Genomic DNA, 16,979 nt, shown 5'->3' on the forward strand with positions numbered 1-16,979 from the left:
GGCTTATACTCCCGATGTATCAGCGCTGATAACTGAACGTTGATTATAGATCAAGAGATCAGCCGGCGTCACCCACCTCTGATGCTATAGTGATATGATGCAGTTTGTTTGGCTAACAGGAGCCTGTGCACATGGATTTTTTTTTAAAATTAATTTGCACAGAGCTTTGGATCACATCCTGTTTCATAACTTTCAGCGTGAAGGAGGACGACTGAGTGCAGTAAAGTTGTTAAGCTCAACGGGACAGGAAACCCTCAAAAAGAGACATTTCTATAAGCTTTAAAGAGGAACTATGCTACATTTTTACCTTAATTAAGCTACATTTCCACCTTAATTAAACAGCTTCAGAGTAATTGTAATGGTTAAATCAATGACTTGTAACTAGTTCCAGGGAGAATGGAGGCTCTCTGCCTTCCACCTAACACCTAGCGTCTCTTGGCTGAAAACCAACCTTGTAAGATCAGAGCCTCCAACCCGGTGACCCAGCTCTCGTCTCTGCAGCACCACGACACAACCCGAGCACAAACCCGTAATCCTTTGTTTATAACAGATAAGACTACACAAATATACATATGGTAACACCGTATATGAGAAATAACGTTATCTACTGCTCTATTGATTGATTTCTCATCAGTTTTGTTAAAAACAAATGCACATGATGGGAGGAGGGTTAGCAAAACAGAGGAGAAGTGACCGGACTTTCATAGTTCCCCTTTAAAGCAGAAGTAAGTGATATATTTGTGTTAATATAAGTCTTAAATAGTTATATCTTCCGACAGCAATCACTTACATAGAGTGTTTGGACCGAAACACGGGTCTGTCAGTCACTCTGCTCTGCTCTGAGCCGAGGAGAAAACATTTATCGTATCCTACAGTTTTTATCCAATGAGGAGAGAACGGCATGCAGGGCTGTGTGTGCAGCCAAGGGACGCCGTGAATGCGGTGACGTAGGGACGAGGACTGTTATGGTGCGTTCAAGGAAACTCGTAACTCGTGTTTTTCCGACCTGTGAAGTCGTACCAGTTCGATCTGGTACGAGTTCACGGGTCGGAAGTTACGAGTGGCCGTTATAGTGACTTTCACAGGTAAAACAGGTCGGAAAAACACGAGTGGGTTGCCTGGAACGCTACAAAATCGTAAGTTGTGACTTGAAGCTGTAATTTACGGTTTCAAAAGCCTGCCTCGAACGCAGCATTAGCCAAAACGACCGGATCGCTTACTTCTGCTTTAAGTCTAAGAAATAAAAAACTAAGAAAGAAAAAAGTAAAAAGCATTGATTATACTATATTGTATCTAAAGTACAGCCAACTCCCGGCTCCTCCTTGTTTGTCTTGGCAGACTCAAACAGGATCATTTAGGGCGAGGTGGTTTCATTGACAGGAACGGTGTCCTTACGTCTTTGCCAGGTTTCAGTTATCATAAAAAAATAAATAAAAAAAACTATGAGAGAGAACAATTTCAGGTCTGAACTTCCAGTCTCTACAACTGTTCAGTAATCAAGCTGAAACAAGCTGAAAGTTCAAGTGAGATCAAACTCTACTATACATGCAGCATGGTTAGAGAGAGAGAGGGAGGAGAAGGAAGAGCAGAGGGCATCCAGGCTAATGTATTCTCTGGGAAGTGAACATTTCCTGTCATTACTGCATGACTCAGCATTTCAACTTCTTCTTCTTCTTCATATATCTTGTGCTCCTCGCGGTACTGCCCTGAAACAAAACCCCTGAAGTCTCGGGGGCTTCTGTGCAACAAAGCCTCGGCCCAGAAAAACAAACGGGGTGTTTAGGGATCGGTTGTTTACATTGGACGGACGTTTTCCTGCTCGTCCTTTCAGGTGAGTGAGTGAGTGTCCTATACCCGTTTATTATTATTCAACCTCTCGCACCTTTAGCTGATCCGAGGCCAGCTGTGAAATGATGAATAGGAGGTTACTGGGTTTTTATGCCCTCCAGTCCATTCTGCAGAGCCAACTACTACGCCGATTCTAATTCTGTGGTACCAAAGCAGGATTTTGGCAAAAGAAAAAAAAGGGCATTACATCTCCATAAATTAGCATGTCACACCAGGATGTGCCCTCTCATGCCCCTTCAGCATTATGCTAGAAAGCACTCCTCAAATTCATTTGGGCTCTGTGGTTGGGTGAAGCCTTTCTTTCTTTCTTTCTTTCTTTCTATCTTTTTTTATTTTGTTCCCAACCCTTTCGCTGTCCTTCCCTCCATCCATCCATCCATCCGAGCCGTGACCTCGCTTTCCCTCCGAGTTTCTTTCTCCTTTCAATATCTCTTCCGCTCTCTCTGTTTGAAAATCTATCGCACTTCTCCTGCGGGCACAGTCAGAGAAAATGTGAATTGCGACAGATTCACAGTTAGTAACTTAATTAGAGGCCTTAAATCACGGCAGCCTTCCACCGCCGTAGGTTACTGCTGTACGGGGAATGACTGTGTGCTTTTCTACGTGTGGAAGAAAGAAAGAAAGAAAAAGAAAGAAAGAGAGAAAGAAATCTTTGGATAGCCTCAACGCCAGACTTCTCTTTGTTGTTGAAAAGCGCCTCGGGCCATTGAGATTGTGTTACTACCAATACCCTGAGTGTGTGTCTGCAGCGGTCATGTTGTTCCAGTTAGTCCTCCAGAGCCATTAAAGGTGCAACCAGCTCTTTGTTTTACGAGTTAAAAGTCAGTCAGAAGAATTTATACACTCCTGTCCTCAGCGTTTAACTTTGAATTTCAATGAAATATCAACAAATAATGACAATAACTGGAATAATCTCATTACTTTTAGGACGGAGCAGTGTTTCCCACTGATCCAAAGTTGTGGATGGAGGAGGGAGGTGCAGTGTTTGACCAATGGGTACGCAGCGAGATAGAGAGTGACCCAGATCTTTTGCTGAAGCTACAATTTACAGATGGCGCCTAAATGCCTCACCTGCAGATGTTGAGGGAGAGGATTATAGAGTTTAATAGCTCAGTCTGGAGAGAGAGAGAGAGAGGGAGAAATAAGGTGCTTTATCACAAGACTTTCCTCAATTTAAACTGAGCGATATTCTTTCCCCATGGTCAATAACTATTAATATCTTCACAAATGATTTGAGTTGCTCTTTATAATGCTGAAATTCTTCACATTTCTAATAATGGTGAAATAACATTGGTTAAAGGACTCACGATAAAGGGAGCTAAACTGTGATTAGCTCATATTTACACCCAGATCGACTGAGCTCAGATCAGCTCAGCTCATTTCTGCTTCTTTTTCACAACTAAAGAATTACATTTCTTAAACAATCATTAAAAATGAATACATTCAAAACGGGATTAAAATGGATTCATATTTGAAATGAGATTAAATGCCGACAGCTGAGGGAGATAGCTGCTAAATAACAGGCATCAATACACTACAATATATTACACTGAGTATCCCAGAGAAACACGCTGCAGATTCCCTCTTTTAACATCTATCATTGATGCTGCGTTAACTAACTACTAATGATCATAACAACACACAACAGCGGAATCAATAACGATCCCAACAGGCTGTCGGCACCACTGATCAGAACTGAACAGAAACGTCTCTATAAACTCAACAACAACGTGTCTCCGGAAACAAAAAAAACCTAAAGCGTCGGCAGAGTGAGAAGTTTTCCTGACATGAAAACACAGACATGAGTCAGTATCACTCCTTCTTCTCCTTCATCTTCTTCCTCCTCCGCCTGCAGGTACGACTGGTGGAGACGAGAGGCTGCTCCGTCTCCGCTCTGTCAGTTTACAGCTTCTTTTTTTTTTAAAGATTCGTGGCGAAGTAAGAGAAACAGGCAGACAAGTTGCCGTTGGGTTAAAGGGATAGTTCACCCAAAATTCAAATTTCACTCATTATCTACTCACCCTCATGTGAAATAAGAACTGTGAGAAGTTTCAGAGTCCTCCGTGCCTTCTCTGAGTTACAGCGGGGTCCGCGCAGCAGTATTTGTCCATATAATGGTTGTCAATGGATACCAACTTTCTTCGTCCAAAAAGACACACCAAAAAACATCCAAATACCTCCATAGTGCTCATCTGTAATGTCCCTCTTGTATTGAAGCCCCGACATGAGAAATTGTTCCACCGGTCAGTGCAAATCACTCGAGATTTGCACTGACACAGGAGTTTGAAATATAGACTTATTTAATTTTTTTCGGAACAATTTCTCATGTCGGGGCTTCAATACAAGAGGGACATTACAGATGAGCACTATGGAGGTATTTGGATGTTTTTTGGTGTGTCTTTTTGGACGAAGAAAGTTGGTATCCATTGACAACCATTATATGGACAAATACTGCTGCACGGACCCCGCTGTAGCCTAACTCAGAGAAGGCACAGAGGACTCTGAAAATTCTCACAGCTCTTATTTCACATGAGGGTGAGTTGATAATGACTGAAATTTGAATTTTGGGTGAACTATCCCTTTAACTAGTGCACAGTATGAGATCCTTGATGCTTGTTGAACAGCTGGTTTGATCAAGTTCTCATTGGAGACAACGTGGCCTCTCTGATCTGCTGTTTGCCGTGTGTGTGTGTGTGTAGAGCAGAGGACAGAAGCAGCGCGACCATAGATGATAAAAAAAAAAAAAAATCAATACGTGGCCGTCCATGGTGATACTGGAGCAGCCACAGGTAAATCAATCTATAGAAAACCTTCTCATCTTCAGGTTATCGAGCTTTTTCAAATCAAACGGGGCCAGAGTCCGAGAGAAGTCACGAGTCACTGGTGCCGGAGTCGAAGTTCAGCTGCAAATTCCTCTCTCTTTTTTTTCTCCTTGATTCTGTCGAGTCGAGTCCGAAGTCGTCAAATTTATGAGTCGAGTCGTCACCGCTGCCTCCAACACACCTTTAAACTGATCTACCATCCACCTCAAGATGAAGACGAAGGCCACAAAGCCTGACAAAAATAACTCAGGACAGCTCCTGTGTTGTGTTCAGGCTTTTACTTTTTCCAACTCTAAAACACTGATACTGCATCAGCTCAAACATCCAGCACCCACTGAGCTGCATAACTCATCATAAACAGCTAATTAAAACTTGTTCTATATTCACTCCCACTGACCTGAGACGACCTAATCTGAACCAACCAACCAGATGAATTGAACCACTTATATAATTAAAACACCAACATGAAGCATGGCGGCAGGATTCACTGTTTATTATATTTATTATATCATATTGTCTCAGATGATAAACCACAATAACAGAAAATTGTCTGATTCGTCTCAGCTCACACTTGTTGAGCCGATGTCTTGTTTATACGACTAAATCCTGGATGCCAGGTCACACTGGAGCTCCAGTTAATGATTTGTTTTCTTTATCCCCTAATCAGCCAGTTATTTACTCAATTAACTGACTGGTCATTTGGTCTGAAAAACATCAGGAAAAACACTGAATTACCCTCCAAAGTGGCCCATTAAAAGCTTTTTTTTTTAGACCAATATTTACAACCAGCTGCACAAAACTCATCCGATAAGACGAAGCATCAAATTATCTTATTTTTCTGAAAACAACTCAAAAAATCGATTCATTTTCTCACAGCTGGATATTTGCCCTTAATAATTCAGTTATATTTCAAGTGGATTTGTTTTTTTTGCAATCTACAAGATTTCAAATAAAACAATCAATCGTCTCTTCTGGATATACAACTGCACTGATTCACACTTGCCTAGTTTTCAAAATCTGCTTTTTTAAGACTTGCCTCCATCTCCTTGCACATATTTGTTAGTTTAAATAAACTAACATGATGCACTCTGTCGTTAAAGATCAGTTTCGCCTTATGCAATAACATGACTCTGTCGCTATGCCGACGACACCCCGCTCTCTGCTGCAGAGGTTAAAGTAAATGTCGTCCTGTTTGACATTACAGCCCCCTTTCCTTATTCTGCTGTCTCACTCTGAAGCAGCTCTGGACGTTATTATACTGTCATCGCTTTCTATTATGCAGAGAATTTCCTCTGAATTAACAAGTTCATGTTCCCATCACACCTCGAAGAAAAAAGGCTGCATGACAGAGTGGCACTTTGCAGGGTCACCCGGTGCGTCAGCCTCGCCGGGGCTGTGCGCTAACGGAGCCGTTCTCCATCCAAGGCCTATTAATCAAACTCCAGGACCCCCAGAAGCTCAGGATTGATTGCTTTAGCCTCCGAGTCTGTGGCTAAAGAAGAAAAAATCTGCCCAAAGCTGACATTTTTTTTCCTCTACAGTGAGATAAGAAAAGAGAGCAGGGAGCAGAGGAGTTAGCTTGGCCTGTGCAGCGTCATTAAGGATGATGATGTAGCTTTTAGCAGTCTGTGCATCCTGTGAAGAGCCCCCCCCTGCCTTTATAATAACATAACATACTGTACATGCAGCTCATTATTTCTCCAAGTGGAGCTCCTCACACATCTGATTTCAAAATTATTTACTCGCCGTTTTCCATTTCAAGCCAACGTCTTTCTGTTAGCACGCTGCTTGCTAATTTATTGTTTGCGTGTGCTTTGAACCATTTATTGCCAATTACACCGAAAGAATTAGATGTGTGCACGTAAATGTGTGTCAGTGTGTGTGTGTCGGACACAACCATCATCCATGATGCATGTAGAGAGGAATGAACAGCTAATTTCAGGGTGGAACACAGATCCAGACACCTCAACACAACACAACACACACACATAGGCTACGTATACACACACAAATGCACACAATGCCTCATCCCATTAAGGCCAGTCAGTATGCAGTGCAGTGGGAGTGATTTGCAAGAGCTTTATCAGCCTGAATGTTAATAGAGGAGCTATGGGACATACTGGCTGAAGCAGATAACAACTGGGTAACGAGTGTGTGTGTGTTTGTGTGTGTGAATGTGTGAGACAGAGGGACGTAAGGGGGAAGTGGTTTGGTTTTGGTTGGTTGTTTGTTTGAAAGCTGCTACTTATGGGGACATAAATATTTCTGCTGCTGTATGTGGGACTTACACTGCGGCTCTTGATTTACAACTGTGTGATGTTCCCATTACTCCCTGCATTCATTCGGAGCAATTAAATGAGTCAAACAATGTTTAAAAAAAAAAAAAATTTACATTCATGTCAAGTCAATGTCTTATAGGTATAAATATGTTGCCATGTAAACCACAACTGGGCTGGAACCAACCCTGTGGTTGTCTGGCTCACACTGTCATTATTCATAATAATTCAGCTACTAAAGTTAAAAGTGACATTACAGAGAAGCAGCGGGAAGCAGTTATGAGTTTTTCTTTTCCCCCTCGTAAAAACAAATCGATGCAAGCATTTAATTTGCTAATTCCACTTGTTTAATCTCCTTTAATGCTTATTTTTCTATTTAGTGACACTGAAGCAACATTTAAAACTGATTAACAACTTGGTCTAATCCTATTCCTTTCATTATGAGTTCTGACTCTTTGTGCAATATATAGTATATCACTATAGGCAACACTGAAGCTGCTGTGTTATTCTTTTTAGTCTAATTATTTCTTTTATTTTTTTAAAACCCGTCTGGCTGCAGCATCATGAGACGAGCTCTGGAGTCTGTGGCAGATCAATGGGGAAAATCGGATCTTTGGATCAGCATTTTCTGCTCAGTTAGTGACAATCAATGAGTTTATATACAGAGAGAGAGGGAGAGCGATAGGAGGAAAACAAGGCGGATGGATCTGTGAGTCCCTGGCCGACATCCTCTGATCCTCTCAGACTCACTCTGCCCCTGATTTATCGGACCTCCCGCGCCGAAGTCGTTTCAAGTGGCTTCTGAACATTAAACAAGATCCACCACAGATAAAGCCAGTCGCTAAGTTTCCCCCTTTGAATTTCAGTCATAGCCAACACAGAGGAACTCCATAACAATTCTTCCTTTATCTGTTTGTTCTCTTAATTTGGTTTGTTTGTGGTTTTTCATGGACGGATCTGTCTGGTGATCGGTTCTGCTTATTTGTGCGTGAGTTTTAGAAAGTTTGCAACATTTCCCCAGAGCAGTGTGAAGTGTTTTTGAAAATAGACTGAACTTTTTAAGTCTCTAAAAGTGGTTTCTTTAGATAAAAAAAGAGCAAACGAAGAGGTAAATACAGAAACTATGTCCAAAGAGGCGCATACCACTCACTGAAAATCTTGTTTTTGCTGACCTTCGTTGCTTAGCAAGTCCAATACTTTACACTTTTCTAATGTTTCATCTGAAGTTTTATTTTCCACAAGAGGATTATTTGTGGAATCAAAACCAAAAATCAAAAAACATCATCAGTTTAGTAAGCATATAGGAGCATGAGAGGGCACATAGTAAAAACACTCAAAAAAAAAAAATCTTAAAGGACTGAATGGTGGGTCCAGGTAGGCGGGGCTTGGTGACTGCTTCTTTGTGACATCACAAAGTGACAGGAAGTCCTGACGGCTGGTTTTAAGCCTCAGTTTCTGAATACAGACTGTGTGCTTTTCTTTATACCTATAGAGTACATACCTATATATTATTTTATACTGTATGGAGCTTTAATACAAACATCTACCTTTATTTGTATGGAGTTTTAAAACAAACATCTACCTTTATACTGTAGGGGACATTTAAATAACAGGTTTCTGTGTTGGTTTTGGATGATGTTGTCACAGACATCATTTAAAACAGTCTGTGTTTACATACATGTAAGTCTATGTATTAATGTGGACTGTCTTCAGTGCAAAGTTTACTCACTCTATTTAACTTTAGACTCATTACTTTGTCTAGACAAACAACAGCACACTTTTCCAGAACTTCTCTGGAAAACGGAGCAATGTTGACATCACCACTCTGAGGAAGTGGCATTTAACTTGTTCTCTAAAATTAAAACACTGAACCAAAAAAAAACAGGTTTACTCGTGTATAGGAGCAGCAACATGCTTTAAACTGTGTCCTTATTTCTCGTAGCCCCCCTCTCTTGGGCTCTGTGGATCGCTACGGGGGAAGAGAGATGAAAAACTGCAGAGAGGGAATAAAGAGAACAAGGCCGAGTGGACCTGGAAGTACGACGTCCCGAAACAGAGAGGAGATACTGGGTCACTCAAGGTAAGATGGAGTGAGGAGGGAGCGAGGAAGGACAGAGAGGGAATACATACAGCAATGGTTTAGTAAAATGAAGGAATTGAGAACAACAGACAGAGAGAGTGAGAGAGAGAGAGGAGAGCAATGGGGGAGAGGGGAAAGATAATAATTGGGTCTCGTTTGTGAGTGTGTTTTACAGATTTATGCTGCTTCGATCTGGGTCAAGGTTATGCAGGAAAAAGTCTAACAGCTCCTAACAACACTGCTGCACTGAGCTCTCCTCTCAACCACCACTTCTATTCCTCCTGCTGACTCCATCTCACCTGCACACAACTAATAAAATAAAATAAAATAAAATAAAATACATCCACTGAGTGAGATGTTGAACAGAAGACAGCTGTGTTTGTTTATACCACACTGACAGCATCTTAATCCAAAACCACAGGTCTCTCTCTAGCCTGAGTTACATGATCCATATCCACACAACTGATTAAAGCTTAAACCTCTGGTCGCCAGGCAACATGCATCAGTTTCCTCAACATCAGGTGTAAACCAGTGATCCAACATGTGAAGTTCAAAGGAGACTGGACGATGTGAATATGAGTTGTAACGACCTCCTCTCGTCGTCTCATCACTGAGTTTAAACAACTAAAAACACGGGACCAAAACCAATGTTTGTTTATGAAACAGTTTAAAGGTGCAGTGTGTAAAATGGGGGTAAAACCATGACATCCAGCGTGCAGGTTTTTTGATATGTCTGCTGTTTCCTCCTCCTCCTTCTTTCCTTTTGCCTTCTTTGCACTCTCTGGCTGGCTGGGATGGCGGCGCAAGATGGCGATGCTCTCTAAAGCAAGACCCTTGCTATATGTAAATATAAAAGAAGCATTATAGGCTAACGAAATCCAAATGAATTTAATTTTATAGCGATTATACACTTATACAAACACATTCAAGGGTAGTGTATTTATATTTTGCCAATAAACCTTGACAAATATTACACACTGGACCGTTAAATGGTATTGAATAGATATATGTGATGGATGTGACGGTGTTGTGTTAAAAGTTTGTGTTGTGTCTGTCTGTATTTGTATCCATCACACAGCTTCATCAGGGAGGCGTCTAATTGGTCCCACTTTCATCCTGCTGCATGACAACAACCACAAACACACAGCCAGAGTGTGTCTGCAGAGACGACAAGAGACAACACGGTCCTGCAACAGATGGATGCTGCGAATGCATGGGAACAAGTGTGTGTGTGTGTGTGTGTAGGGATGTGTGTGTAGGGATGTGTGTGTTTGCTTTCAAGCTATCATAGCCCAGTCATGCAGGTAAAGTCATCAACACCACCAATCTGCCGAGGCCTCTGGGGGATCGGTGCATTTACACACACACACACACACACACACACACACACACACACACACACACACACACACACACACACACACACACACACACACACACACACACACACACACACACTGAGTCTCTCCCAGGGGAGTTTCTCCTCCTGAGAGAGAGAGACGAGGGAGGGGCAGAGTCCACTCACCCATACAGACAGAAAGAAAATTAATTTGTTACAGCACGTTTATCGTCATGACAACCTGCTTTTTAATTAACGACTGACAAACAGCAGAGTGTCCTCTCTCTCTCTTTCTCTCTCTCTCTCTCTGGGGGAAAGAGTGATTTAGAGAAAATGGAGGAAATAAAAAGAGCATTCACTTGTAGCTTGTTCTCACACGTCCTCAGAGCTGATGTCAATAGTATTACATGTAATAATAAAATAACAAAATCACTTGTCAACTCAACTATTTAGAGCAGGCATGTCCAAACTATTCCTTTATGTTCCAACCAACCAAGAGCAGAGAGTTTGACCAATCAACCGTCTGAAGACTGACATGAGTTGATTAACTCTTTGACAGGCATTTTCCAGCTGTTTGACTGATCTTTTTAGACCCACCATATATTATGTACTATTATTATATACACATTCAACCCATCAAATGAAAGAAGATAGTCTATACTTTCCAGCAAAAGAACCTGTGTGTTTCTATCTTGTTCCAGTGTTGAGTAATTGGCTGCTGAATATAGGTTAGTTTAGCCCAAAAAGCTAGCCTGACAAGCCAGACTATATCATTAACATGTCCAGTCTGGCAACGACCGGTAGACCTCGGCTCAATCCAGGGGGCGGGATGAAGGCTGTCTTTCAAACTGCCTCTGCACGCAATAGGGTAGCGCTGCGACCAATCAGAGCAAAGAGCAGGATGACGTTAGCCTGACAAGCCAATTAAAATGTATATCGTCATCGTGTTAAGCCCTCCCAACGACTCTCTAAACAGATAGAGCGCTGTGATTGGTGAACACAATCGGTGTTCGAGACTCAAAAAGTTCCTATGGCTCGTTTCTAGACCCACCTACGGAGCAAATATTTTTGCTGCCGCTAGGGTGCGTCTAGATTTCTAGGTTACCAAAAAGCCAAAATCTACAGAAAAAGAGGTTTTTGTGTTGGCCGTCATGTTCAGGTACCAGTACAATCGGCTCCATTATATTTCCTCAGCATCTGTACAGTTGTTCTCTGGTAAACTAAACTAAAACTAGATAAACACTGACAAATGACTTTTGATGACAAAAGATGACAAAACATTTATTGACTGACACACACGACTCCAGAGTTTCAACTTTTTTTACTGTGTGTGTGTGTGTGTGTCTGTGCCCCTTAGTCTTTTTTTGTGTGAAAGAGGAAGCGTTTCCCATGATGCATGATGCATAAATACGTTATAATTTTATATCCCTCAATCCAAATGTGTTTTTCTGCACTTTATTTTGATGATATCACAGAGGAGTGGGACAAGACATGCAGCGTGATGTGACGTTGCAATTAAAAAAAGGCTAAGATGAGATAACTCGTCTCTGGCAGTTAAATTAGTTAAATCTGGTGTTCTGCTGCTTGGTTGGAACAAAAACCAGCAGCCACTCGGCGATTTGTGGAATAGTTTGGACATGCCTGATTTAGGGTATTTAGTACTGTACATGTATTTTATTGTCTTTTATAAAAGTTAACTCTGACTTTTAGCTCTGTTTTTGGTCTCCTCCACCTCCAGAGGTGAACATCTGTTGTTAAATTTGTCTGCTGTTTGCTGTAGTTAGTGTGTGTGTGTGTATGTGTGTGTGTTTGTGTGTGATGTACAGTCAGTTGTTTTATTTTTAGTTTCTTCTCCTTTTTTTAAGCTCGAAAAAAGAAAACGGCTGCGGCTGCTGCTGCCAAAGAAACGCCACGAGGGCAGTAAGTGAATGAAAACGGTTAAGTGTTGGGACGGAGATGGATAAACAATGAAGTGAAAGTCACTGTAAAAGCTTCATAAAGCAGAAGAAGAAGAAGTCTGGAGGTTATTCTGGGTCAACACTACTGTACTCTAGTCTCATTGTTTTCACACACTCACAGCTGATTCTGTAGTTCTACTGTAAAATAATATGTTACAGCCACTTCAATAAACATCTCTAATTAAGATCTATTTAACTTTAATGGTGTTCTTTTTACTGTTTATGAGCCACTTAATGGATGCTGATAAATACTGTTAGTTTGCAGCCTTTCTGTTTGATTAATCAACATTTATCTGTTTATAAAAAGCCTAACAAAGGTTAATAAGACATTTGATAAATAGTTGTGATGTGATTTCATTCAAGAATTGAGGATGTTAGTTGAAGGTTTTTGATATTCAGCATCTTTAACTCCTTTAATGCATCGTTTACTATTATTATGCACTTTAATGGTAAATTACTGTAAATAAAAGGTCCAGGCTGTTACAGTTTGTACTGTATCGATCAAGCTACAACAAATAAAGAGTGAATCCTAACCTGCATATTAGAGTTTCATGTTTCCATCTTGTGAGTCTGTGTGTTTTCAGGTATGTGTGTGTGTATTAAACCCAGTCGGAGGATCCAGAAACTGTTGGTTTGTCCTCTGAGTGTAGTTTAGCTTCAGGCCGTGGATGAAAAAGCCAAAACAACTTGTGTCTGACACGTCGGCTCCGTCGTGTCAGACACACAAAAAAACTAAAACACCTCAGCTCTGTGTTGCAGAGTGTGTGTTCGCCCACCTCACATCAAGCGCCGGACCACAGAGCTCTTTAAAGTCTCAAACCTTCAAAACAGAGCGGCTGCCTCAAATACCACCGCTGTGGACTGCTGTGTGAGACACTGTGTGTGTGTGAGTGTATGTTTGTGAGTGTGAGTGTGCTGTACCTCTTGAGGTTAAGCAGAGCCCAGGGGATGCCGGTGGTCGTTTTGAAGGCTGGCAGCAGCTTTTCACCGAGCTCCACCGCCTTTCTACGGAAAACCTGTGAGAGAGAGAAAGAAAGAGAGAGAGAGTGTCTCATTACAGGAGTGAAACAGGATTCTACGTTTTCTTTACCAACTCCTGGAAAAGAACCTGAAACCTTATAAAGGTAAAGAGGAAAAAGAAGAAGAAGAGGAAGAAGAATCCAATAGGTGTTTTTCACACAACACTTAACATCAGAAGCATGAACTTGACTCTGAGACCGATAATCAAATCATTCAACATCCACATTTTCCTTCAGTATAAACTTTATAGCCACCACTTGTAGCCCGGCCCTTCCCTCCTCCGTCCTTCCACTCGTTTCATCCCTTTATTCCAGGGCTTTCCCTCTTTCCTGTCTCCTTCCTCTTGTCCTTGTAATCTTTTGCCAATATCTTTTCCCCGTCTTCCCCGTCTCGTTGTCGCACGCAGCCGCAACACATTTATGTTTTCCATCTGTAATTTGAGCATCTGAATTGTCACTTATACAGTGTTAAAAAACTAAATTATATGATGCTCTTCACAGAAACTCTTCCCACTGGGAAAAAGCTTTAAAGTCAAAATAATAATGTAACAGCACGCTATGTCTGAAGCATGGGATCTGAATATTTTGACAAAGCATCATGGGAACATTTTGAGTTTATTTTAAACATAATAAATGATCAAGTCTGTTGCTTCCCTCTGTTTTGTTCCTGCAGCTCTAAATCCTACTGACTAAAAGAGGACGACATGTTAAAGCTTTAACGATTCTCTGCTCATTAGACCGAACAAAACCTGAGCGAGTGCATTAAATCCAACTTGACGTCATTTTAATTACAGTAACAGTAAACTTTATTTATACGGCATCTTAAAACAAAACTACTTGCACTGGTTTCCTGTGTCTAATCTCGTCCGTTAGCACATCGGCTTTGTTAGCAGCTTTAGTCAGCAGTGGGTGGAGGAGGGCAGAGGTTGTTACAGTGGCTCTTAGGTGTCTGATTTTGTTGGCTGTAAAAGTGAAGTACTTCCATATTCGGCTGCTGGCACGGCTTTAGTCAGGCAGTTAAGATGGGATGGGATTTGGCCCGAGTCGTGTTGGACGGCTACGACCTGCTGCCAGAGCTTCAGCTTCAGCTGCTGCTGCTGCTGCTGACGAGAGGCTGATGACGCCATGTCTGTTTCAGGTTTTCTGGTCACAACTGCAATCCACATGCAAAGGGCTTTTTCGTTTTTTTCCCCCCTTTCTCACAGCTGATGTAGTAACAGAAGCGATTTGGTGGCAGCGATTATCAAAAGATGGTGAAATACAACCTGAAATGGTTTGAGTTTGACCGAATGGAAAAAGCCTTTTAAAAGGTGAAAGATAACTACAAACAATATTAGAGTATATCAAATTTTATGAATGAAATCCACTTGTTAATGGGGCAATAACTCAACCTGGGAACTTGACTCCATTTTATAGGCTAACCATATTCTTGACATATACATAAATTGATTGGAATTGATTTATAAATTTGATTGGTAAAGGTTTCCTAATTAGAAAATATATAAACCAGAATGTATTTACAACATAACAACCATGTATGATGTCATTGATATCGCTTGTACGTTTATGGCTAGTATATATCAATGTGTTAGACAAACTGCATTGGTTTATGTTGCTGTGGCCTGATTGGCTGTTTGCAGTCTGATGTCATTTAGATCATTAAAGAATCCACAATGTTAACACATCAAGACTTTTAAAATCTGTTGACCACGACCTCTTTCTCATAAACCAAATTAAAACCAGCTCTTAATCCGTCAACACTATGTGATTTGACTACACAAAGATGATGGTCCTGTCTTTGTCTATGCAACCAGAGGGAGGTAACTGAGTGTGAAGAGGATTCATGATGTTTTATCCTTTAAAACTGATTCAAATATATAAAAAATGTCACATTTATCCTTTATCACGTCCTGTTTCTAGGCTGATTTTACAAGAATGCAGTCCTCCCTTCTTCTTATCATCCATCCATTATTCTTTTCTTCAGTGTAGTAATATCTTTCACACACACACATACATACATACATACACATTCAGAGGTGGTACAGTAGCATACACTTTGTCAGCGAGCTGGCAGCTCCATTCCCGGGGGATCTACCACTCATCAGGGTGTGAGGGATGGAGGCAGGGAGGGAGGGAGGGAGGGAGGGAGGGAGGAGAAAGATTTGTGAAGAAAAAGCTCGAGAGGCTACTTGTCAAAACAGCGCCGCAACTCCACGGCTTTTCCTTCAGAAGTAAAAGAGGCAGGAAAGGAAAAAAGAAGGTGACGGAGAGTTGAAGCAGGAAGAGACGGGTGGTCATCGTGTCAGAGCCACATTTGGGGAATAACGATCAGATCAACGTAGGTGATCTGTCAGGAAAAATATAGCTGGAGAAACAAAAAAATAAAATCTGAGGTCGTTTTCTCCTCAGTCACTGTCAGACTGACTCACACTTCAGGTCCTTGATGGTGGACGGTCGACTGTGACACACTAATTAGCCTTTTGTAAAAGTCAGATCCTCCTGTGAAGGACGATGACTGAGCTAGAGTTTTAGAAACTTTGGTGCAGAGAAAAATGGACAGGTTAGATTTCCTCTGAGCAGCTGGTGGAGCCCCAACACAGAGCTCAAAGAGTCCGTTTATTATATAAGTTCAGGTGAATATTAATGTTCATAATCTGATGGAGGATTTACAGCTGTGTGTTTGCAACCTTTTTTTTGGCTCGTGACCGCATTTTGACACCACAAAGCCAGAAATTTGTGATTTGCCGTCAATCAAGATGCATCAGCTCAGATATTTTTATATGCTGCATTTTATTTGAACTCGATTTATATTAGAGAGAGTGTACAGAATACAGTTGTTTAAGATTGTGCGTGGTGTTTTTAATCATAATTTAAAAAAGAATAGTAATTAGTTAAAACAATATTTTTATCAGTAATTTTTCTTAAATTTTTTATCAATTACTAGACATTTCAGGCGACCCCATTTGAATTCCAGGCCCCAAGGTTGAAAAACACTGATTTACAGGATTTACAGCTTGTTATGCTACATTTTTTAGAAAATTATTTTTTTTTGTAAAAGAAAGAAAGAAAGAAAGAAAGAAAGAAAGATACACAAAATAAACAATATAAATATAAAGAGCATGTAGAGCAGGAGGTATGTGGGAATAGAATAAGATAAGATGCGGATCTATCTCTATCTATTTCTATGCTGCACATTATATATTTATCTCTCACTTCCAGGTATGCTAAATTCTCATTATTAGTATTTTATTTTATGTTAAATCAGCTGCAAGGAGATCTTAATCATTTGCCCATCTGTCTAACTATCCATCTATGCATCCATGTTTCCATCCATCCATCAAACATACTGTATCATCACATGTTGTCACAAAACTGTTACAACAGCTAAATTATTGTCGGTCAACTGGTTGTTGGTTGTTGGTGAAGACGAGTGTCGACAGAAATGTAAGGTAACCCTTCTTTTACGGTGTAATGTAATATAAAAAAATGTACTTGGTAACTAAACTAAAACTGTAAAAGAAAGCCTTGTTTGTTTCCATGTAATTACCATGTTCTTACATATATAATTTGTACCAAACATAATCTACGTATAAGATTCAGATGATAACATGGCTATAATGAGATGGTTGTGACCAGA

General features: G+C 40.8%; 1 protein-coding gene across 2 annotated transcripts in view; it reads right to left on the reverse strand.

The window, feature by feature from the left end:
- man1a1 (mannosidase, alpha, class 1A, member 1) overlaps positions 1–16,979 on the reverse strand; it is a 170,348-nt gene that overhangs the window by 31,868 nt on the left and 121,501 nt on the right. For both annotated transcript variants that reach the window (XM_084001324.1, XM_084001325.1), the window contains exon 5: positions 13,245–13,339. In XM_084001324.1, coding sequence (XP_083857450.1) covers positions 13,245–13,339 — 95 coding nt within the window. The remainder of the gene's footprint in view (positions 1–13,244; positions 13,340–16,979) is intronic.

Source organism: Trachurus trachurus (assembly GCF_905171665.1).
Source record: "Trachurus trachurus genome assembly, chromosome: 24".
NCBI classification, from domain to species: domain Eukaryota; kingdom Metazoa; phylum Chordata; class Actinopteri; order Carangiformes; family Carangidae; genus Trachurus; species Trachurus trachurus.